This window comes from Pongo abelii, chromosome 6, assembly GCF_028885655.2.
Source record: "Pongo abelii isolate AG06213 chromosome 6, NHGRI_mPonAbe1-v2.0_pri, whole genome shotgun sequence".
Taxonomy (NCBI): Eukaryota; Metazoa; Chordata; class Mammalia; order Primates; family Hominidae; genus Pongo; species Pongo abelii.
In genome coordinates this window covers 12997342-13021182 of record NC_071991.2, presented here as the reverse complement: position 1 = coordinate 13021182, position 23841 = coordinate 12997342, and the positions used below count along the sequence as shown (strand labels likewise).

At 47.5% G+C, this 23841-nt stretch overlaps 1 protein-coding gene across 1 annotated transcript; it reads right to left on the bottom strand.

The window, feature by feature from the left end:
* Positions 1-18843: 18843 nt before the first annotated feature.
* CCL26 (C-C motif chemokine ligand 26) lies at positions 18844-21336 on the bottom strand. The gene is made up of 3 exons (XM_024250283.2): positions 21264-21336; positions 21048-21162; positions 18844-18940 (listed from the first exon to the last, which is right to left on the bottom strand). Exons 1-3 carry the CDS (start codon positions 21334-21336, stop codon positions 18844-18846), a joined length of 285 nt encoding a protein of 94 aa, XP_024106051.1.
* Between the last annotated feature and the right edge of the window lie 2505 nt (positions 21337-23841).

The window sequence follows — 23841 nt, the reverse complement described above, 5'->3', positions numbered from 1 at the left end:
GCAAGACTCTGTCTCAAAAAAAAAAAAAGAGTAGAAAAAGGAGTTTGATCTGTAACTGACTATGAACAATCAACTGAGATAAGAGATAACTCAACTACCTTCAGACCAGCCTGGCACCCCATTCCTCTATAAGTCGAACAAGGAGCTGGGGCAGAACCTGAAACTGGAGCCAGGAGCTGTACCAAGTCAGGAGGCAGGGAGGCAGGAACTGAGCCAAAATGGGAACCCCAGCCAGACAGGCAGCCCACAAGCCAGGAGTGGGGAGACAGCTTGGAATTGGCCCAGGTGATGGATGGGGATCAAGTGTCCGCAGGACAAGTTGATCTCGTCCTACACTAGCAAAGTAATGCCATGGCCCAAGATGAGGCATCCTTTGAGGGAAAGACAACAAGATCATTTGTGGACATGCTGAGTTTCAAATGCCACACAGAGATGGCCGTCAGGCAGTGGGACCATCCAAAGGGTTGTCAGAGCTGTCAGCTGAGTGTTACCCTCATAGAGATGACAGATGAAGCAGTGGGCCTGGATTAGAGAGAAGAGGGGCTGGGTGTGGTGGCTCACGCCTGTAATCTCAGCACTTTGGGAGGCTGAGGTGGGTGGATCACCTGAGGTCAGGAGCTTGAGACCAGCCTGGCCAACGTGGCGCAACCCCATCTCTACCAAAAATACAAAAATTAGCTGGGCGTGGTGGCAGGCACCTGTAATCCCAGCTACTCGGGAGGCTGAGGCAGGAGAATCGCTTGAATCTGGGAGGTGGAGGTTGCAGTGAGCTGAGATTGCGCCACTGCACTCCAGCCTGGGCAACAAGAGCAAGACTCCATCTTAAAAACAAACAAACACTAACTGATAGGGATATAAGTCAAAATAGGAAAAAAAAAAAAAGTGGATACCTCTGGGATATCATATGTCTCCCAGGATATAAACTGGAACTCAAGCAGTAAGCATGACTGAGTGGAAAATTGGCATGAAGTTATCTTCTAAGGAACTAAAATGTTGCACATCTTCTGTGATAGTAACATGGGTATATAACTATGTAATGCTTCTTCAGGCTATACACTTAAGATTAGTATACTTCGTATACTTTACAGGCTCGGCGAAGTGGCTCACGCCTGTAATCCCAGTACTTTGGGAGGCCGAGGCAGGTGGATCTCTTGAGGTCAGGAGTTTGAGACCAGCTGGGCCAACGTGGCGAAACCCCGTCTCTACTGAAAATACAAAAATTAGCCAGGCGTGGTGCCTCACACTTGTAATCCCAGCTACTCAGGAGGCTGAGGCAGGAGAATCACTTGAACCCAGGAAGTAGAGGTTGCAGGGAGCTAGGATTGCCTGGCGACAGAGTGAGGCTCCGTCTCAAAGAAAAGAAAAAAAAGGACTTTGGGAAGCTGAGACAGGAGGATCACTTGAGGCCAGGAGTTTGAGGCCAGACTGGGCAACATAGTGAGATCACTGTGTCTACAAAACATAAAAAGAATTAGCTGATGCTGGTGGCTACAAATTTTTTTTTTTTTTTGAGATGGAGTTTCACTCTTGTCATCCAGGCTGAAGTGCAATGGCGCAATCTCGGCTCACTGCAACCTTCGCCTTCCGGGTTCAAGTGATCCTTTTGCCTCAGCCTCCCGAGTAGCTGGGAATACAGGGATGCACCACCACGCCCAGCCAACTTTTTTTGTATTTTAGTAGAGATGGGGTTTCACCATGTTGGTCAGGCTGGTCTCGAACTCCTGACCTCAAATGATCCACCTGCCTCGGCCTCCCAAAATGCTGGGATTACAGGTGTGAGCCACCGTGCCTGGTCGAAATTTTTCTAAAATTAGCAGAGTATGGTGGCACATGCCTGTAGTCCCAGCTACTCCAAAGGCTGAGGTCGGGGGAATCACTTGAGTCTGGGAAACCGAGGCTGCAGTGAGCTATGATCACACTGCTGCACTCTGACTTGGGCAACAGAGCTGGATGCTATCTCAAAATAATTTTTTAAAACAAATAGTTATCTAAGGCTAATAACAACCAGTAAAAGCAGCCTCTGGCCAGGCACTGTGGCTTGCATCAGTAATCCCGCACTCTGGGAGGCCAATGCAGGAGTATTGCTTGAGGCCAGGAGTTTGAGACCCGCCTGGGCAACATAACAAGACCCCATCTCTACAAAGAATAAAAGAAAAAATCAGCTGGACATGGTGGTGCATGCCTGTAGTCTTAGCTACTGGGGAGACTGAGTTGGGAGGATCACTTAAGGGCAGAAATTTGAGGCTGCAGTGAGCTATGATTGTGCCATTGCGCTCCAGCCTGGGCGACAGAGTCAGACTCTACCTCTAAAAAAAAAAAAAAAAAAAAAAAAGTTGTTTTTTTTTTTTTTTTGAGGCAGAGTCTCGCTCTGTCGCCCAGGCTGGAGTGCAGTGGTACGATCTTGGCTCACTGCAACCTCCACCTCCTGGGTTCAAGCGATTCTCCTGCCTCAGCCTCCTGAGTAGCTGAGATTACAGGCATGTGCTGCCACACCCAGCTAATCTTTGTATTTTCTTTTGGGCGCGGGGACGGAGTCTTGCTTTGTAGCCCAGGCTGGAGTGCAGTGGCATGATCTCGGCTCACTGCAACCTCCGCCTCCTGGGTTCACGCCATTCTCCTGCCTCAGCCTCCCAAATAGCTGGGACTACAGGTGCCCGCCACCATGCCCGGCTAATTTTTGTATTTTTAGTAGAGATGGAGTTTCACCGTGTTGCCAGGATGGTCTCGATCTCCTGACCTCATGATCCGCCCTCCTTGGCCTCCCAAAGTGCTGGGATTACAGGCGTGAGCCATCGCGCCCCGCCTAATCTTTGTATTTTTAGTAAAGATGGGGTTTCGCCATGTTGTCCAGGCTGGTCTTGAACTCCTGAGCTCAGGTGATCCACCCGCCTCGGCCTCCCAAAGTGCTGGGATTACAGGCGTGAGCAAAAATTTGTTTAAAAATTCCAAATAGTTCTCTAAGGCTAATAACAACAAACAAAAGCAGCCTCTTTCACTTCCCCTCCTTTCCTCTCCTTCTTTCCTTTCCCCCACTTCCCCTCTTTTCTCCGACTCTCACTTTTCAGAGCAGCCCTGGGAACTCTTTATTATTATTATTATCATTATTTTAAAATAGAGACGGGGTCTTGAAATCCTGGGCTCAAGCCCTCCTCCCACTTCGGCCTCCCAAAGTGCTGGGATTACAGACATGAGCCACTGCGCCCGACCTAAAAATAAAATTCTAAGTCCTCAACAAACTCAACCCCTGTTGGCCCAGGAAGCCCCAGAGAAAGCTTGGAGGCTGAGTTCACGGCTGTGACAGAAAGGGAGATCAGACACAGCTCATTATCCCCACTCCCTCACTAACTACCATTAGACTTTCTTCCCCAGGGGCTAAACAGAAAGCAGCCCTTTTTCATTATTACCAGTAATGTCCCTTACTAGCTCTTCCTCACAGATACAGAGCAAAGACGAGATGAGATTCATCCCTTCTGCACCTCTCCCCAAGACACCTGCCTTCTCTATTCCCTTTACCTTCAAATGCACACCTTATCTTATGTAAAATGTAGACTCACTGGGCACAAGTAGGCAGTCATTCATCTCACTGCCACCACCCTACCTTTTTCTTTTTTCTTTCTTTCTTTTTTTTTTTTTGAGATGGAGTCTCACTCTGTCGCCAGGCTGGAATGCAGTGGCACGATCTCAGCTCACTGCAACCTCCAACCCTCAGGTTCAAACGATTCTCCTGCCTCAGCCTCCCGAGTAGCTGGGATTACAGGCATGCGCCAACACCCCCAGCTAATTTTTGTATTTTTAGTAGAGACAGGGTTTCACCATGTTGGCTAGGTTGGTTTCACTCTCCTGACCTTGTGATCTGCCCACCTCGGCCTCCCAAAGTGCTGGGATTACAGGCATAAGCCACCTCACTCAGCCTTTTTTTTTTTTTTTTCTATTTTTTTACAGTCTCACTCTGTCACCCAGGCTGGAGTGCAATGGTGTGATCACAGCTCACTGCAGCCTCAATCTCCTGGAGTCAAATTGATCCTCCTGCTTCAGCCTCCCGAGTAGGAAGGACTATAGGTACATGTCACCACGCCCGGCTAGTTTTTTTTTTTTTTTTTTTTTTAAGAGTCAGAGTCTTGCACTGTCACCCAGGCTGGAGTACAATGGCACAATCTTGGCTCACTGCAACCTCCACCTCCCGGGTTGAGCGAACTATAATTGTGCCACTGCACTCCAGCCTGGGTGACAAAGCAAGACCCTCTCTCCAAAAAACGGGGGGAAAAAAATGCCGGGTGCGGTAGCTCACGCCTGTAATCCCAGCAAGTTGGGAGGCTGAGGCAGGCAGATCACCTGAGGTTGGGAGTTTGAGACCAGCCAGCCCAACATGGTGAAACCCTGTCTCTACTAAAAATACAAAAATTAGCTGGACGTGGTGGTGCATGCCTGTAATCCCAGCTACTCGGGAGGGAGCCTGAGGCAGGGAGAATCACTTGAATCCAGGAGGCGGATGTTGCAGTGAACCGATATCACACCACTACACTCCAGCCTGGGTGACCGAGACTTCGTCTCAGAAAAAAAAAAAGGAAAAAAACAACAAGAGCTGACACAGCAATGGAGGTTTTTTTTTGTGTTTGTTCGTTTGTTTGTTTCGAGATGGAGTCTTGCTCTGTTGCCAGGCTGGAGTGCAGTGGCACGATCTTGGCTCACTGTTACCTACGCCTCCTGGGTTCAAGGGATTCTCCTGCCTCAGCCTCCTGAGTAGCTGGGACTACAGGTGCGCACCACCATGCCCAGCTAATTTTTGCATTTTTAGTAGAGACGGGGTTTCACCATGTTGGCCAGGATGGTCTCTATCTCTTGACCTCGTATCCACCTGCCTTGGCCTCCCAAAGTGCTGGGATTACAGGTAAGAGCCACCACCTCTGGCCTGTAATGGACTTTTGTTAACCACTTACTACATAGCAGGCTCTGTCTCTGAGCTTTTTATCCATTATCTCATGAAGTCTTTGTAGCAACCCGATGAGCCTAGTATCATTACAATCTCCATTTTACCAGTAAGGAAACCGGGGTTAATGGAGGATTCAGGTTCAAGAACTTAGCTCAGATCACACAGCTGATAAATGGTGGATCCAAGCCCAGGCAACTGGAGTCCAAGCTTGTGCTCCCAGCCATGCTCAACACCGCCTGCAACATAGAGATCATGCATGTGTGCAGCAGGTTTCACTATAAGAAAACTGCTCGTGGCCGGGCGCGGTGGCTCACGCCTGTAATCCCAGCACTTTGGGAGGCCAAGGTGGGCGAACTGCTTGAGCTCAGGGGTTCGAGACCAGCCTGGGCAACATGGCAAAACCCCATCTCTACTAAACACACACACGCGCACACACACACACACACACACACACACACAAAATTAGCCGGGCGTGGTGGTACATGCTGTGGTCCCAACTACTCAGGAGGCTGAAGCCAGAGGATCGTTTGAGCCTGGGAGGTCGAGGCTGCAGTGAGCCGAGATGGTGCCACTGTACTCCAGCCTGGGCGACAGAGCAAGACCCTATCTCAAAAAAAAAAAAAAAAAAAAAAAAAAAAACCCAAAACAAAACAAAACAAAAAAACTGCTTATACACGGAAGGAGTTATCATTGCTTAAGACACTGAGGTCCAAGAAGGGGCAGTGTCCTCCTTGTCACAGTGACCCCTTCATGAAGCACTGGAGCCACTGGTTGGGAGCAGGGAGGAAAAGTCATCTAGGCTGTCACCCTACTCCTCCCAGGAGGGTGGATATCCAGCCTGGTGCCTCCCAGCTTGCCCTGTCTCAGCTCTTATGAACTTGGTGGATGTCTGACTGCCCCAGGAGAGCTTTAATGGAACCGTAGAGTCACAGCCTCAGCTGAAACAGTGGATTCTTAATGGAGAAGACAAGGTCATTACCAAACACAGCAGGAAGGCAGAGGACAGGGAAAAAAATAAAAAGAGTGGTTTCTATGGAAGCAGCCTCATTCCAGCCGATCTTCGGCTCTAATATTCCCAGCCAGGACTTCTCCCGTTTCTGCTCCAGGTATCCCGTGTCTTCTGAGGCCAAAGTTCATCTTTGTGCCCGGGTTCCTCTCCTGCCAGAGATTCACCTCACCTGAGTCCTCACCCCCCAGCTTCTGTCCTATCCCGGAACATATTGGAATTTGGTCTGGAGGGTTGGAGAGGATTAGCTCACAGACAGGGACAAGTTTATTTAGGAAAAGCTTCCTAGCGATTCTAAGATGCAGCTGCCTCTCCCCTGTTGCCGACTGATAGCCACTGTGTAGGGTTATTGTTGTTGTCGTTTTTTCCTATGAGACAGGGTCTTGCTCTATTGCCCAGGCTGGAGTGCAGTGGTGCCATCACAGCTCACTGCAGCCTTGACCTCCCAGGCTCAAGGGATCCTCCCACCTCAGCCTCCCAAGTAGCTGGGACTGCAGGCATGTGCCACCACACCTGGCTAATTTTTATATTTTTAGTAGAGATGGGGTTTCACCGTGTTGACCAGGCTGGTCTCGAACTCCTGACCTCAAGTGATCCATTTGCCTCGGCCTCCCAAAGGGCTGGGATTACATGCATGAGCCACCATGCCTGGCCCAATGCATAGTTTTTTATTGAAGTATAAATATTTCTCTACTTGTCCTTAGTCCTTAATAATATTTATTCCTCCTCTCTCTGGGCTCAGGGGAGAGTGGATTTTCAGGCCCCATTGTGGTTGAGTGAGGTCTTGTAGCTTGATCTGTAATCAGTCGTGAGAATGGACCGATGCTACTTATGGCTCAGGACATATAGTTGCTTGTTGGGAGTTCATTTTACCCTGCCACTGCCACTGAAAGGGTGGTTGAGACAGAACCTCTGTTCACCTGGCTCCTTGAGTGACTATGTGAGCAAAACTTCTGGCTGCCCATATTCAGCATGCAGTATGGGTGGAACATAAACAGAGATCTGGGCTTTTTGTTCTGCAGCATAACTTAACTTATCCTGACTGATTTCAGTGGAAGTTGCAGAGAACGCACTTTCTGCAGGGCTTAGAACAGCGGTCCCCTTGGCCAGGCACGGTGGCTCACGCCTGTAATCCCAGCACTTTGGCAGGCTGAGGCAGGTGGATCACCTGAGGTCAGGAGTTCAAGACCAGCCTGGCCAACATGGTGAAACCTCGTCTCTACTAAAAATACAAAAATTTGCTGGGCATGGTGGTGCACGCCTGTAATCCCAGCTACTCGGGAGGCTGAGGCAGGAGAATTGCTTGAACTGTGGAGGCGGAGGTTGCAGTGAGTCAAGATCACGCCACTGCACTCCAGTCTGGGTGACAGAGCAAGACTGTCTCAAAAAAAAAAAAAAGAAAGAAAGAAAGAGAGAGAACAGGAGTCCCCAACCTTTTTGGCACTAGGGACCAGTTTTGTGGAAGATAACTTTTTCACAGTCTTGTGATGGGGGATGGTTTTGGGATGATTCAAGCATATTACAATTATCATTAGATTCTCATAAGGAGCACGCAATCAAGATCCCTCACGTGCGCAGTTCACAGTGGGGTTTGCACTCTTATGAGAATCCATTGCTGCCACTGATCCGACAGGAGGAGGAGCTCAGGGAGTAGTGCGAGTGATGGGGAGCGAATATAACTATAGATGAAGCTTCGCTTGCTCACCTGCCACTCACCTCCTGCTGTGAGGCCCAGTTCCTAACAGGCCACAGACTGGACCAGTACTGGTCCATGGCCCAGGGGTTGGGGACCCCTGGCCTAGTGTGTAGAAATCACTCAATCACTGTTCCTTCCTTCCCCCACATTTTAATGTAGTACTATTTTATTATTTTATTTTATTTTATTCATCTTTGAGACAGAGTCTTCTCTGTCACCCAGGATGGAGTGCAATGGCACAATCTCAGCTCAGTGCAACCTCCACCTCTTGGGCTCAAGCAATCCTCCTGCCTCAGCCTCCCAAGTAGCTGGGACCACAGGCATATGCCACCACACTTAGCTAGTTTTTCTATTTTTTGTAGAGATAGGATTTCACTGTGTTGCAAGGCTGGTCTCAAACTCCCAGGCTGAGGGGATCTGCCCAGCTTAGCCTCCCAAATTGCTGGGATTACAGGCATGAGGCAATGTGCCTGCCCCTAATGTAGTAGTTTTAAATTGCATCATAATAATGTGTTACTCTGTTTATATGTATTGCTAGAATGTGAGTGTCACAAGGCTAGGGACCTGATTCATATTCTCAAATAGCATGCAATCATTCCATGTTTTGTTTTGTTTTGTTATGTTTTGTTTTGTTTTGTTTTAGACAGGGTCTATTACCCAGGCTGCAGTGAAGTGGTACAATCATAGCTCACTGCAGCCTCAAACTCTTGGGCTAAAGTGATCCTCCTGCCTTAGCCTCCCAAGTAGCTGGGACTACAAATACCTTCCACCATGCCCAGCTAATGTTTAAAATTGTTTCTAGAAATGGGGTCTCACTATGTTCACCAAGCTGATCTCAAACACCTGGCCTCAAGGGATCCTCCCAGCTCAGCCTCCCAAAGTGTTGGGATTACAGGTGTGACCCACCACACCCAGCCAATGGTTCTTTTGTTTTTTTGAGATGGAGTCTCACTCTGTTGCCCAGGCTGGAGTGCAGTGGTGAGATCTTAGTTCACTGTAGCCTCTGTCTCCTGGATTCAAGCAATTCTCCTGCCTCAGCCTCCTGAGTAGCTGGGATTGCAGGTGCATGCCACCATGTCTGGCTAATTTTTGTATTTTTAGTAGAGGTGGAGTTTCACCCATGTTGGCCAGGCTGGTCTCAAACTCCTGACCTCAAGTGATCCACCCACTTCGGCCTCCCAAAGTGCCAGGATTACAAACATAAGCCACCACACCCAGCCAATAGTTCTTAATAAATGTTTGCAGAATAAATAAATCAAGTAATTTTTTGAAATGGAGTTCTGTCATTTGAACTATTTTTTAAATGATTGGATTTAAATAATCATTCAATTTTTTTAAATTCATAAATTAGAAGAAAAAATTTCCTCATGGAGTTGTAAGAAATGAAAAAAAAAATCTCAGGGATTGTGCTCTGATTTGAATCTGTCTCCCCAAATTCGTGTGTTGGAAACTTGGTCCCCAATGCAACAGTGTGGGGACGTGGGGCATTCTGGAAGGTGTTTGGATCATGTTGGCCTTACCCTCACAAATGGATTACGGTTGCTATAGAGAGGCTCGCAGGAGTGGGTTTGCTCTCATTTTGCCCTTCTGCCTTCTGCCATGTGAGGAAGCAGCAAGAAGGCCCATGCCAGATGCCAGCACCTTGATCTTGGACTTCCCAGCCCCTAGACCTATGAGAAATACATTTCTGGTTTGTATAAATTACCTAGTCTGTGGCAGTCTGTTGTGAAAGCACAAATGAACTAAGACCATGTGGAAGTACTTTATTAATTTTAAATTTTAAAATTGCGTATATATGCAAGAGATTACTGCAAGTTAAAGAAACCAAGGCCTTCAAGGTTGAAATGACTAAGCGCAAACCTAGACTAACACATGAAATGTTGAGACTTAAAGGTCCAGAGTTGAGGGGCCCCAAGAGTTCCTTCCAGGAGTCTCCCTTGGGACACCAACCACATGGATCTCAAGGGTACTACATCTGCATGCTGCCCTTTGTTGGGCAAATCCTCCGATGAGACCACAGTGTGAAATTAGTTGGGTGTGGTGGCGCATGCCTGTAGTCCCTGCTTCTTGGGAGGCTGAGGCATGAGAATTTCTTTGAACCCAGGAGGCCCAGGTTTCAGTGAGCCGATATCATGACACTGCACTCCAGCCTGGGCAACAGAGCAAGATTCTGTCTCAAAAAACAAACAAACAAACAAACAAACAAAAAAAAACAAGAAAAGTAAAAAGAAAAGAAAGACGCCAGTTGCTGTGGCTCTCACCTGTAATCCCAGCACTTTGAGAGGCCGAGGCAGGCAGATCACTTGATGCCAGGAGTTTGAGACCAGCCTGACCAACATGGTGAACCGTGCCTCTCCTAAAAATACAAAAATTAGCCGGGCATTGTGGTGAGACACCAAGTAGTCTCAACTACTTGGGGGGCTGAGGCATGAGAATTGCTTGAACCCAGGAGGCAGAGGTGGCAGTAAGCCGAGATCGTGCCACTGCACTCCAGTCTGGTAGACAGAGTGAGACTCCGTCTCAAAAAAGAAATTGTTTTTAGATTCAGTGGGTACATGCGCAGGTTCGTTACAAGGGTATATGCATGATGCTGAAGCTTGGGCTTCTATTGATACCATCACCCAAATAGTGAACATTGTACCCAATAGGAAGTTTTTCAACCTTTGCCTCCCTCTCTTTCCCTCCCTACTTTTGTATAATATTGTCTCCAATATCTATTATTCCCATCTTTTTTTTTTTTTGAGACAGAGTTTCGTTGTTGTCACCCAGGCTGGAGTGCAGTGGTGCAATCTCGGCTCACTGCAACCTCCGCCTCCCAGGTTCAAGCGATTCTCCTGCCTCAGCCTCCCGAGTAGCTGGAATTACAGGCACCTGCCACCACGCCCAACTATTTCTTTTGTATTTTTAGTATAGACACGTTTCACCATGTTCGCCAGGCTGGTCTCGAACTCCTGACCTCAGGTGATCCACCTGCCCCGGCCTCCCAAAGTGCTGGGATTACAGGCGTGAGCCACCGTGCCCAGCCCTATTCCCATCTTTATAAAAGAATTTTTTGGCCAGGCACAATGGCTCATGCCTGTAATCCCAGCACTCTGGGAAGCCAAGGCGGGCAGATCACGAGGTCAAGAGATCGAGACCATCCTGGCCAACATGGCGAAACCCCATCTCTACTAAAAATACAAAAATTAGCTGGGCATGGTGGCACATGACTGTAATCCCAGCTACTCATGAGAATCACCGAGATTGCGCCACTGCACTCCAGCCTGGTGACAAAGCGAGATTCTGTAAAAAAAAAAAAAAAAAGTTAAACTTTTGTTTGTTTGTTTGTTTGTTTGAGATAAGGTATCACTCTGTCACCCAGGCTGGAGTGCGGTGGTATAAACACAGCTCACTGCAACCTCCACTTCCTGGGCTCAAGCCATCTCCCACGTCAGCCTCCCAAGCAGCTGGAACCACAAGTGTGTACCACCACACCCAGCTAATTTTTTGTATTTTTGGTAGAGATGGCATTTCGCCATGTTGCCCAGGTTGCTCTTGAATTCATGAGCTCAAGTCATCCTCCTGCCTTGGCCTCCCAAAGTGCTGGAATTACAGGCATGAGCCATTGCACCTGGGCTATTGTTCACATCTTTATGTCCCTATGTGTCCAGTGCTTAGTTCCCACTTGTAAATGACAGCATGCTATATTTGGTTTTTTGTTTCTGTGTTGATTCGCTTAGGATAATGGCCTCCAGCTGCATCCATGTTACTGCAAAGGACATGACTTCATTCTTTTTATGGCTGCATAGTATTCCTTGGTGTATATGTACCCTACTTTCTTTATCCAGTCCACTGTTGATGTGCACCTAGGTTGGGACCCTATGAATGTCTTCTTCTTTTTTTTTCTTGAGATGGAGTTTCACTCTTGTCATCCAGGCTGGTGTGCAGTGGTGCAATCTCAGCTCACTGCAACCTCTGCATCCTGGATTCAAGCAATTCTCTTGCCTCAGCCTCCCAAGTAGCTGGCATTACAGGCATGTGCCACCATGCCCGGCTAATTTTTTTGTATTTAGTAAAGATGAGGTGTCACCATACCGGTCAGGCTGGTCTCGAACTCTTGACCTCAGGTGATCTGCCCGCCTCGGCCTCCCAAAGTGCTGGGATTACAGGCATGAGCCACCGCGCCAGCCACCATGAATGTCTTCAATTCCTCCTTCCTCATTTCGTGAAACTGAAGCCCAAAGAGATAGTGTCTCCCGTCAAACTCTCAGGTGTGTTATCTTGTAGGGTATCTTAATTGCTTTGTGTGTATTTCATTGCTCTCCAATGAAACGTACCCTCTGAAGATTGAGCTCAGACTTCCTTTACTTTTGTCTCTTCCCTGCCCGCCTCCCAACGAGACTGCACATGACTCTAGATTTCAAGTAGATCCTTGGTAAAGACTCACAGAATAGACTTTTCTGTAAATCTGCCAGCTGTCAACAGGGCAGTGGCAGGAAACTTTAAAAGATGGTAGGAGACTGTTGCCATCTGTTGGTAAATTTATAGAACTACAGCTAGAAGTCCCTTTTCTTTATAGTGCTCTCAACCAGGAATTTGATTGTCTTGCAAGCTTGGATGTCTGGATCTCTTCCCCTAGGTACTCTGCTCTGATTCAGAGTTGAGCCTGGGCAAAGGGTGTCTGGCAGTATTTGTGTTTGGCGGCATATTACACAGATGTTTCCCAAGTCTTTCATTTGTGCGAGATAGAATTAATCCCCGAAGCCTGGGTGGTGTGGCTCACATCTGTAATCCCAGCACTTTGGGAGTCTGAGGCGGGAGGCTCACTTGAGGCTAGAAGTTTGAGACCAGCCTGGGCAACATAACCCTGTCTCTATAAATTTTTTTTCAAGATGCAGTCTCACTCCATCACCTGGCCTGGAGTGCAGCCGTGTGATCTCAACTCACTGCAAACTCCACCTCCCAGATTCAAGCGATTCTCCTGCCTCAGCCTCCCAAGTAACTGGGATTACAGGCAGGTGCCACCACACCCGGCTAATTTTTGCATTTTTAGTAGAAACGGGGTTTCATCATGTTGGCCAGGCTGGTCTTGAACTCCTGGCCTCAAGTGATCTGCCAGCTTCCGCCTCCCAAAGTGCTGAGATTATAGGGATGAGCCACTGGGTCTGGCCCCAAAAAGTTTTTTTGTAATAATAATAGTACTTTTTTTTTTTAAAAAAAAAAAAAACAGGGTCTCCCTCTGTCACCCAGGCTGGAATGCAGTGGCGCAATCTCTGCTGACTGCACCCTCCAACTTCCTGGGCTCAGATGATCTTTCCACCTCAGCCTCCCAAAGTGCTGGAATTACAGGTGTGATCCACTGCATCAGGCTTCGTAATAATAATTTATTATTTTTTTTTTTTTGAGACAGAGTCTCGTTCTGTTGCCCAGGCTGGAGTGCAGTGGCGCGATCTCAGCTCACTGAAACCTCCGACTTCCTGGTTCAAGCAATTCTCTTGCCTCAGCCTCCCGAGTAGCTGGGATTACAGGGATGTGTCACCACGCCCAGCTAATTTTTGTATTTTTAGTAGACACAGGGTTTCACCATATTGACCAGGCTGGTCTCGAATTCCTGACCTCGTGATCCGCCCACCTTGGCCTCCCAAAGTGCTGGGATTACAGGCATGAGCCACCACACCCAGCCAATAATAATTTTTTTAACTAAAAAAATGAATTAATCCCCAAACGCAAGGAGGCTGCAGTCTGGTAGCAGAGCTAAGAACATCAATAACCATATTACAATTGTATAAAAGCGCTGTACACGGGAAACAAAAGGTGCCAGAGGCCAGACAGCCACTGCTGTTTGGGGACATGACAAAAATCACCAAGGCCTTCTGAAAAATGTGACCCTGACATTCTTTTTTTTTTTTTTTTTTTTGAGATGGAGTCTCTCTCTGTCACCCAGGCTGGAGTGCAGTGGTGCGATTTCGGCTCACTGCAATGCCTCCCAGGTTCAAACAATTCTCCTGTCTCAGCCTCCCAAGTAGCTGGGACGACAGGCGCTAGCTACCATACATAGCTAATTTTTGTATTTTTAGTAGAGGCAGGATTTCACCCCATCAGGCTGGTCTCGAACTCCTGACCTCAGGTGATCCCCCTGCCTCGGCCTCCCAAAGTGCTGGGATTACAGGCATGAGCCACCATGCCTGGCCATAACCTTGACATTCTTATCAAAAGGAAGAGGCATTTTGCCCTTTTATGTCTAGTTTGGCAAGCAGAATTTTATTTCATTTATTATTATTATTATTTTTTGAGATGGAGTTTCATTCTTGTTGCCCAGTCTGGAGTGCAATGGCATGATCTCGGCTCACTGCTACCACCGCCTCTTGGATTCAAGTGATTCTCATGCCTCAGCCTCCCAAGTAGCTGGGATTATAGTTGCCTGTCACCACGCCTGGCTAATTTTTTTGTATTTTTAGTAGAGATGGGGTTTCACCATGTTGGCCAGGCTAGTCTCGAACTCCTGACTTTAAGTGATCCGCCCTCCTCGGCCTCCCAAAGTGCTGAGATTACAGGCGTGAGCCACCACTCCTGGCCTCTTACAATTAATTATATTCTACAGCCTGCAGAATCTGGAACTCTAGTGGTCCACTCTGCCCTTACACGCAGCTGGCAGGAAGTCCTGGAGAATTAACACTCACCCCTGCCCCACCACATCAGCCATCAGCCAATGACTGCCCGGAGTTGGTGTATAAATACCCTTGCTCCCTTGCCCCATGGGTGGGGCTAACTCTGAGACATGGGTTTTACATCATTGCCCAGAGCTCCTCAACACCGTTAAGCACTGTAGCCCACACTGGTACCTTGCTTGATAATACACACTTATTGGAGGCTTTCCCTTTTCTGTCTCACGTCCCCACTCCCTACTGGTGTCTCCTGAGATCACCTTCAAAACATTACATGCAAATTCTTATCTTAAGGTTTATTTCTGGGGAAACAACATCTAAAACATCATCCAAGACCTGAGATAAAAAATTTTAAGAAGATTGGACTTTGAGCAGTAAGTGCTTCCTAAATGCCAAGTACTAATAGCCAATAGCTCTCATGAATGATTTTGTGTTTTTACAATGTAAACGTAAATAACAATCGCTTGAACCTGGGAGGCAGAGGTTGCAGTGAGCTGAGATGGCGCCACTGCACTCCAGCCTGGGCAACAGAACAAGACTACATTTGAAAAAAACCAAAAAACAAAAAGCAAAAAATGGGTCCGGTGGCTCATGCCTGTAATCTCAGCACTTTGGTTTGGGAGGCCAAGGCGGGTGGATCACCTGAGGTCAGGAGTTTGAGACCAGCATGGCCAACGTGGTGAAATCCCATCTCTACTAAAAATACAAAAATTAGCTGGGTGTGGTGGCGGGCGCCTGTAATCCCAGCTACTCAGGAGGCTGAGGCAGGGGAATAGCTTGAGCCCGGGAGGCAGAGGTTGCAATGAGCTGAGATTGAGCCACTGCACTCGAGCCTGGGCAACAGAGCAACACTCTGTCTCAAAAAAACAAAAAAACAAAAACAAAAACAAAACAAAACAAAACAAAAAAACCAATGAGCAAAGAAGCCTCAAATACATACAAATGACCACCAAGTACATTAAAAAAAAAAAAAGCTCAACATCGCTAATCATTAGGGAAATGCAAATCAAAACCACAGTGAGATATATCACTTCACACCATTAGAATTGCTACTTATCAAAAAGACAAGTGAAGCCTGGGCAACATGGCAAAACCTCGTCTCTACCAAAAAAAAAAAAAAAAAAAAAATACAGAAACTAGCCAAACGTGGTGACACACACCTGTAGTCCCAGCTACTCAGGAAACTGAGGTGGGTGGATCGCTTGAGCCCAGGAGGTCAAGGCTGCAGTGAGCTATGATCGTGCCACTGCCCTCCAGCCTGGGTGATAGAGCGAGACCATGTCTCAATTAGAACAAAACAATTAAAAAGGACAAATGATAAGCGTTGATGAGATGTGAAGACAAGGGAACCCTCGACTCTGTTGGTGGGAATGTAAATTGGTTCAGTCATTATGGAAAACAGCAGGGAGTTTCTTCAGACAGTTCAAATAGGCAATAGGAGTGCCAGTACATCCCAGCAACCTCACTTCTGGGTACCTATCCAAGGTAATTGAAATAAATATGTCGGCCAGGGGCATTGCCTCGTGCCTGTAATCCCAGCACTTTGAGAGGCCGAGGTAGGCAGATCACCTGAGGCCAGGAGTTCAAGACTAGCCTGAGCAATATGGTGAAACCCTGTCTCTACTAAAAATACAAAAATTATCCAGGCGTGGTGGCGCACACCTGTAGTCCCAGCTACTCGGGAGGCTGAGGAAGGAGAATAGCTTGAACCCGGGAGGCAGAGGTCCTGGGAGACGGAGGTTGCAGTGAGCTGAGATTGCACCACTGCACTCCAGCCTGGGCGACACAGCCAGACTCTTGTCTCAAAAAAAAAAAAAAAAAAAAGAAAAAGAAAAAAAAAACAACGTGTCAATGAGGTATCTGTACTTCCATGTGTATTGAAGCATTATTCACAACAGCCCATATATGGAAACAACCTAAGTGTCCATCAATGGATGAATGGATAAAGAAGATGTGATCTACACAGGCAATGAAATATTATTCAGCCTTGCAGGGCGCGGTGGCTCACGCCAGTAATCCCAGCACTTTGGGAGGCCGAGATGCTCATGAGGTCAGGAGATCGTGGCAATCCTGGCTAACACGGTGAAACCCCATCTCTACTAAAAATACAAAAAATTAGCTGGGCGTGGTGGCCAGCACCTGTAGTCCCAGCTACTCGGGAGGCTGAGGCAGGAGAATGGCGTGAACCCGGGAGGCCGAGCTTGCAGTGAGCCGAGATCGCTCCACTGCACTCCAGCCTGGGTGACAGAGTGAGACTCCGTCTCAAAAAAAAAAAGAAATATTATTCAGCCTTAAAAAAGAAGGAAATCCTGCCATTTGCAACAACATGGATAAACCTAGAGGACATTATGCAAAGTGAAATAAGCCAGACACAGAAAGACAAATACTGCATGATCTCACTTATACCTACATAGCATCTAAAAAGTCAAATTCATAATACCAAAGAGTAGGATGGTGGTTGCCAGGAGCTAAAATGGTGGTGGAGGGGAGGTGTGATTGTCAAGGGATAAATGGAGGGAGATCGTGACGTTGAAATAGATCGGGATCTCACTTGCTATGATATAAATCTATACACGTGATAAAACGACAGTATGACAGAACTATGCACACGCTTTATACCAATGTCAATTTCCTGGGTTTGATAATGCATTATAATTATGTAAGCTGTAGCCATTGGGGTAAACTAAATAAAAGATAGATTTGGGGGCTGGGCATGGTAGCTAACACCTGTAATCCCAGCGCTTTGGGAGGCTGAGGTGGGCAGAGGGTTTGAGCCCAAGAATTTGAGACCAGCCTGGGAAACATGGTGAAACCCTGTCTCTGCCAAAAATACAAGAGTTAGCCGGGTGTGGTGGACCATGCCTGTAGTCCTACCTACTTGGGAGGCTGAGGTGGGAGGGTCACCTGAACTCAGGGAGGTAGAGGCTATAGGGAGCTGTAATTATGCCACTGCACTCCGGTCTGGGTGACAGAGCAAGACTCTGTCTCAATAATAAAAAAGATACACCTGACCTCCCCATACAATTTTTGCAACTTCTTGTAAATCTATAATAATTATAGATATTAATAATTAATAACTATAAACAATAATTGTAGATTCACAAAAAGTTGCAAGAAATTGCAAAAATAATTATTTGATTTTTTAATTATTATTAATTAATTAATTTATTTATTTTGAGACGGAGTCTCGCTCTGTCGCCCAGGCTGGAGTGCAGTGGAGCGATCTCCACTCACTGCAAGCTCTGCCTCCCAGGTTCACAGTATTCTCCTGCCTCAGCCTCCCGAGTAGCTGGGACTACAGGCACTCGCCACCACGCCCTGTTAATTTTTTGTATTTTTAGTAGAGATAGGGTTTCACTGTGTTAGCCAGGATGGTCTCGATCTCCTGACCTCGTGATCCACCTGCCTCGGCCTCCCAAAGTGTTGGGATTACAGGCATGAGCCACCGTGCCTGGACTTTTTATTTTTTATTAAAAAAATATTTTCGAGACAGGGGCTCACTCTATCACCCAGGCTGGAGTGCAGTGGTGTGATCTTAGCCCACTGCAACCTCCAACTCCTGGCCTCAAGTAATCCTCCTGCCTCAGCCTCCCGAGTAGCTGGAACCACAGGCATGTGCCACCACACCTGGCTAATTTTTTGTGTTTTGGTAGAGACAGGGTTTCACTGTGGTGCCCAGGTTGGTCTTTATTATTATTATTATTTGAGACAGGGTCTTGCTCTGTTGCTCAGACTGGAGTGCAGTGGTATGATCATGGCTCACTGCATCCTCGACCTCCCAGGCTCAAGCGATCCTCCCACCTCAGCCTCCCAAGTAGCTGAGACTACAGGCACACGCCACCACGTCTGAGTAACTTTTAAATTTTTTTGTAGTGATGGGTGTCACTATGTTGCCCAGGCTGATCTCAAACTCCTGGGCTCAAGTGATCCTCCCACCTCAGCCTCCCAAAGTGCTGGGATTAGAGCCGTGAACCACTGTACCCGGCTGATTATTTTTGTAAAAAGCTTGTTTAAGCTTTATAGACATAGGCACCCTCAGTTTGGTAAGTAGATAATATTCACATTTACTAATTAGTGTCTTGCTTTCTTAAGAGAAAACGCTGCTAAACACGGAGCTACTACATTTACACGGCACTGACGGGCTGTGAGGTGTTGCGCAGAACCTACTTTTCCAAATAAACTAAACTTTTTCTCTAAATAATGTTAAAACATTCAGTGAACATTTTACCAAAGTGTATTAAAATTACCCTTGCTTTTTTTTGCCCAAACAAAAACCCACGGCAGAATACAGTATCAGGGTCTCCTCGGGGGTTGGGGACCTCCCAGGCAACCAGACATCCATATTGAATCAATTTTCTTTCCTTAAAGAAAACTCGGGTTTTATGGACAAAAAATGTTATGAACAAGTCAACTCTATGAACAACCTTTATTAAAGTAACTCTGGGAGAAAACACCCTGTCCTCCCCAGTGGGTCCATGTAGCCTTCAGAAAAGATTCTGCAGGCTCCCCTGAGGGCCGCAGAGCCAAGAGCGGGGTCCAGGCGTCCTCGGATGAAAATTCAGCTGAGTCACAATTGTTTCGGAGTTTTCAGTAAAGAAATGTATCTTTGCACCCATTTTTTCTTTGGATGGGTACAGACTTTCTTGTCTGTTTTGGTAGTGAATCTGTGAAAAAGAGACACGGGTAAGTCAATACTGAGACTCTTTGCCTCCTGGGATGGGATAGAAAGGGAAGGAGGGGCAGCTCTCTCACTAGTCTTCTGGCCTTGCCACAAACTTGTTGCTCTCTGTCCCTGTCCCTTCTTCTCCTGGGCCTTGCCTCCCTCCTCTTTGCTACCTTGATTTCCACTGGAAACTATGCCTCCAGATCCACCTCTCCCAGGTACCATTTACTGTTTTCCACCAGTTCTAGCCTGCAGCATGTAACCTGCACCAGGACACTTTTTTTGTTTGTTTGTTTATTTGAGACGCACTCTCACTCTGTTGCCCACATTGGAGTGCAATGGCATGATCTCAGCTCATTGCAACCTACATTTCCCAGGTTCAAGTGATGCTCCTGCCTCAGACTCCCAAGTAGCTGGGATTATAGGCACGCAGGAGCACGCCCAGCTAATTTTTGTGTTTTTAATAGAGACAAGGTTTTGCCATGTTGGCCAGGGTGGTCTCGAACTCCTGACCTCAGGTGATCCGCCTGTGTCGGCCTCCCAAAGTGCTGAGATAACAGGCGTGAGCCACCATGCCTAGCCTTTATTTTATTTTTTATTTATTTTTTTGAGACAGAGTTTCGTTCTTGTTGCCCAGGCTGGAGTGCAATGGCGCGATCTGGGCTCACTGCAACCTCTGCCTCCCAGGTTCAAGTGATTCTCCCACCTCATCCTCCCAAGTAGCTGGGATTACAGGCATGCGCCACCATGCCCAGCTAATTTTGTATTTTTAGTAGAAACAGGGTTTCTCCATGTTGGTCAGGCTGGTCTCGAACTCCCAACCTCAGGAGATCTGCCCGCCTCGGCCTCCCAAAGTGCTGGGATTACAGGCGTAAGCCACCACGCCCGGCCTATTTTATTTTTTTGAAACAGTTTCTCTCTTGTCACCCAGGCTGGAGTGCAGTGGCGCAATCTCTACTCACTGCAAACTCCGCCTCCCGGGTTCAAGCGATTCTCCTGACTCAGCCTCCGGAGTAACTGGGCTTACAGGCCTGCGCCACCTCACCCGGCTGATTCTTTCATTGTAATAGAACACCTTTGTTGGGATATAGTTCATACGGCACATACAGTTGACTCTTGAACAACACAGATTTGAACTCTGTGGGTCCACTCACAGGCAGCCTTTTTCCAACCAAAGGAGGATAGAAAATACGAAACTCAGTGATGCAAAACCTGCATAAATGCAGGGGAAATCGTATGCCGAAATCCTGGCACCAATCCCCTGTGGTTACTGGGGGATAACTGTAATTTACTCTTTTCTTTTTTCTTTTGTTAGAGATGAAGTCTCTCTGTGTTACCCAGGCTGGAGTGCAGTGGTGCGATCATACCTCACTGCAGCCTTGAACTCCTGGGCTCAAGCGATCGTCTAAACCTCCCCATCATGTACACCTCCACCAATTTAAAGGCTATAATTATAATTCAGTGGTTTTTAGTATAGTCATAGATGATGCAACCGTCACCACAATCAATTTTAGGATATTTTCATCACCCCAGAAAGGAACCCTGCACTCAACATGTCGTTTAATTGTTAGCCACATTTTCAAGGTTATTCAACATAGCTGATGATTCCTGAGCTCCTTACTTCACTGTGAGTTTATTAAAAGTGGGGGTTGGCTGGGCCCAATGGCTCACACCTGTAATCCCAGCATTTTGAGAGGCTGAGGCGGGCAAATCACATGAGCTCAGAAGTTCAAGACCAGCCTGGCCAACCATGGTGAAATTCCGTCCCTACTAATAACACAAAAATTAGCTGAGCATGGTGGCATGTGCCTGTAATTCCAGCTACTTGGGAGGCTGAGGCAGGAGAATTGCTTGAACTTGGGAGGGGGAGGTTGCAGTGAGCCAAGATCATGCCATTGCACTCTAGTCTGGGCAACAAGAAAGAAACTCCGTCTCAAAAAGAGAAAAAAAAGAGTCAGGTTCTACCTGAAGCTCAGAGTCACACTTGTTAGTGTGTAGAGGTGGGGTTTCCAGGTTCCCATCCCAAGGCTCATCCTGGGGGTCTGCCCAGCACCCATCCTGTTCCATGGCTGACAGGGCCCCTGAAAGCACATCCGAGAAATACTCACATCACAGCCCGCTGGGAGCAGCTGTTACTGGTGAATTCATAGCTTCGCACCCAGGTCCAGGGAAGGGGCTTGTGGCTGTATTGGAAGCAGCAGGTTTTGGATATGTCACTCCCACCTAAAAATCAGGGAGAGGAAGGGCTTTGGAGATACTCCTTTCTATCCACTCCCAGGCGGTCCGGGAAGGAACCCCAGGAGGGGAATTGGCCAGCTACGTATGTGTGGCAGTTCCAAGGTGGAGACTCAGGAGGGAGGCCAGGAGCACAGCAGAGGCCAAAGAGAGGCACGTCATGATGCTGCAAATCAGGCCCTTCACAGGTTTCTCCCAAACTCCTCCTGCCTGATCCCCTTTTATGAGACTGAGACGGCCCTGAAAACAGTTCCAGAGAATTTTGTGGTTGGGAACAGAAGCAGCACTTTTGACCCAGGAAAAGCAATCTAATACTCATAGGAATGAAATTAGACAGTGAAGAAAGATAATCTGGGGCTGGGTGTGGTGGCTCACGCCTGTGATCACAGCACTTTGGGAGACTGAGGTGGGCGGATCCCTTGAGGTCAGGAGTTCAAGATCAGCCTGGCCAACATGGAGAAACCCTGTCTCTACTAAAAACACAAAAATTGGCCGGGCATGGTGGCAGGTAACTGTAATCCCAGCTACTCCGGAGGCTGAGGCAGGAGAATCACTTGAACCTGGGAGGTGGAGGTTGCAGTGAGCTGAGATGGCGCCACTGCACTCCAGCCTGGGCGACAGAGTGAGACTGCCAAAAAAAAAAAAAAAAAACAACAACCAAACAAACAACAAAAAAAACAAGTGACAGATGGTAGAGATCCCTTTATTGAATTCCATCAACGGGGACAAAAAAGGAAGAGAATTTGGGAGAAGAGCAGGGGCAGGCAGGCCCCAGGGAGTCTGGTTCCCAGTGCTGTTGGCTGAGTCAACACTTTCTTGTTTAAAAAGAAAAAGCAGAGGAAATTAAGTAATATTCCAGTGAACTGAACTAAGTTACCTTATAGCACAATCGGTTGTTGAAGACAGGTTTCTGGCTCTTGGGCAAAGTTTCGTTTCCTTTCTAAACGTTGCTTATCTCTGTGGGGAGCTCTGGATGGTCTCAAGATGTGAGCATAGAGTAGCCCAACCTCGACAATGGATATTTAAAAACATGGTCCAGGAGGTGCCAGCCCATCTTCTTGGGGCCACACCTGTAGGGCCAGGGCTGGCTGGGAGCATTTGAGAGATCTCTTCTAACAGATCCCAAACCTGACAGATCATCACGATCACCCGAGGCTTAAAACAAAACAAAACAAACAAACAACAACAACAAATAATATATATATATAGTGAGAGAGGGAGCCTGGCCAACATGGTGAAACCCCATCCCTACTAGAAATAAAAAAAATTGCCGGGCATGGTGGCGGGCACCTGTAATCCCAGCTACTAGGGAGGCTGAGGCAGGAGAATCGCTTGAACGCAGGAGGCGGAGGTTGCAGTGAGCCGAGATCCCGCCACTGCATTCCAGCCTGGGCGACAGACCAAGACTCTGTCTCAAAAAAGAAAAAAAAAATAGAGATGAGGTCTCTCTATGTGGCCCAGGTTGGTCTTAAACTCCTGGCTCAAGTGACTGTCTCACCGTGGCCCTCCAAAATGTTGGGATTACAGTGAGCCACCACGTCTGGCCATACCTGGTTAATTAATTTTTTCTTTTTTTGGTGGGGCCAGTCACAGTGGCTCATGCCTGTAATCCCAGCACTTTGGGAGGCAGAGGCAGGGGGATCGTCTGAGGTCAGGAGGTTGAGATCAGCCTGGCCAACATGGTGAAACCCCGTTTCTACTAAAAATACAAAAATTAGCCAGGCGAATTTTGCGGTGGCTCATTCTTGTAATCCGAGCAACTTGGGAGGCTGAGGCAGGAGAGTCACTTGAACCTGGGAGGCAGAGGTTGCAGTGAGCCAAGATTGCGCCATTGCACTCCAGCCTAAGAAAAAAGAGTGAAACTCTGTCTCAAAAAAAAAAAAAAAATTTGTAGAGCCCAAAGGTTGCCAGGCTGGTCTCAAACTCCTGGCCTCAAGGTGATCTGCTCATTCCAGCCTCCCAAAGCACTGGGATTATAGGGGTGAGCCACCATACCTGGCTTCAGCCGAATTTTTAAAAGAACTTAACAGAAGTTTGTGATAGTCAGAGCTGTTGTAGGTGGAAAGAGGATAGATGGTGAGTTGCCTGTCACTCAAACCAGGCAGAACAGTCTGGATGATCATGAGAGGGTGGTTTGTTTTTGTTTTTATTGAGATGGAGTTTTGCTCCTGTTGCGTATGCTGGAGTGCTACGGCGCAATCTCAGCTCACTGCAAACTCTGCCTCCCAGGTTCAAACAATTCTCGTGACTCAGTCTCCCAAGTAGCTGGGATTACAGGCGTGCGCCACCATGCCCGGCTAATTTTGTATTTTTAGTAGAGATGGGGTTTCACCATTTTGGTCAGTCTGGTCTCGAACTCCTGACCTCAGGTGATCCACCCACCTCGGCCTCCCAAAGTGCTGGGATTACAGGCATAAGCCACCATGCCCAGCCGTTTGTTTCTTTTTTTGAGACAGAGTCTTGCTCTGTCATCCAGGCTGGAGTACAGTGGCACGATCTTAGCTCACTGCAGCCTCCACCTCCTGGGTTCGAATGATTCGTCTGCCTCAGCCTCTGAGTAGCTAGAATTACAGTCATGCACCACCATGCCTGGCTAATTTTTGTATTTTTAGTAGAGACAGGGTATCACCATGTTGCCCAGGCTGGTCTTGAATTCCTGACCTCAAT

Excerpts from the sequence above, each read along its gene's own strand:
- CCL26 (XM_024250283.2), bottom strand. The coding sequence starts at position 21,336 with ATGACGTGCCTCTCTTTGGCCTCTGCTGTGCTCCTGGCCTCCCTCCTG. Across the intron at positions 21,163-21,263 it reads CCACCTTGGAACTGCCACAC|GTGGGAGTGACATATCCAAA; the intron begins ATACGTAGCTGG and ends CCTGATTTTTAG. Across the intron at positions 18,941-21,047 it reads TGCTCCCAGCGGGCTGTGAT|ATTCACTACCAAAACAGACA; the intron begins GTGAGTATTTCT and ends TCTTTTTCACAG.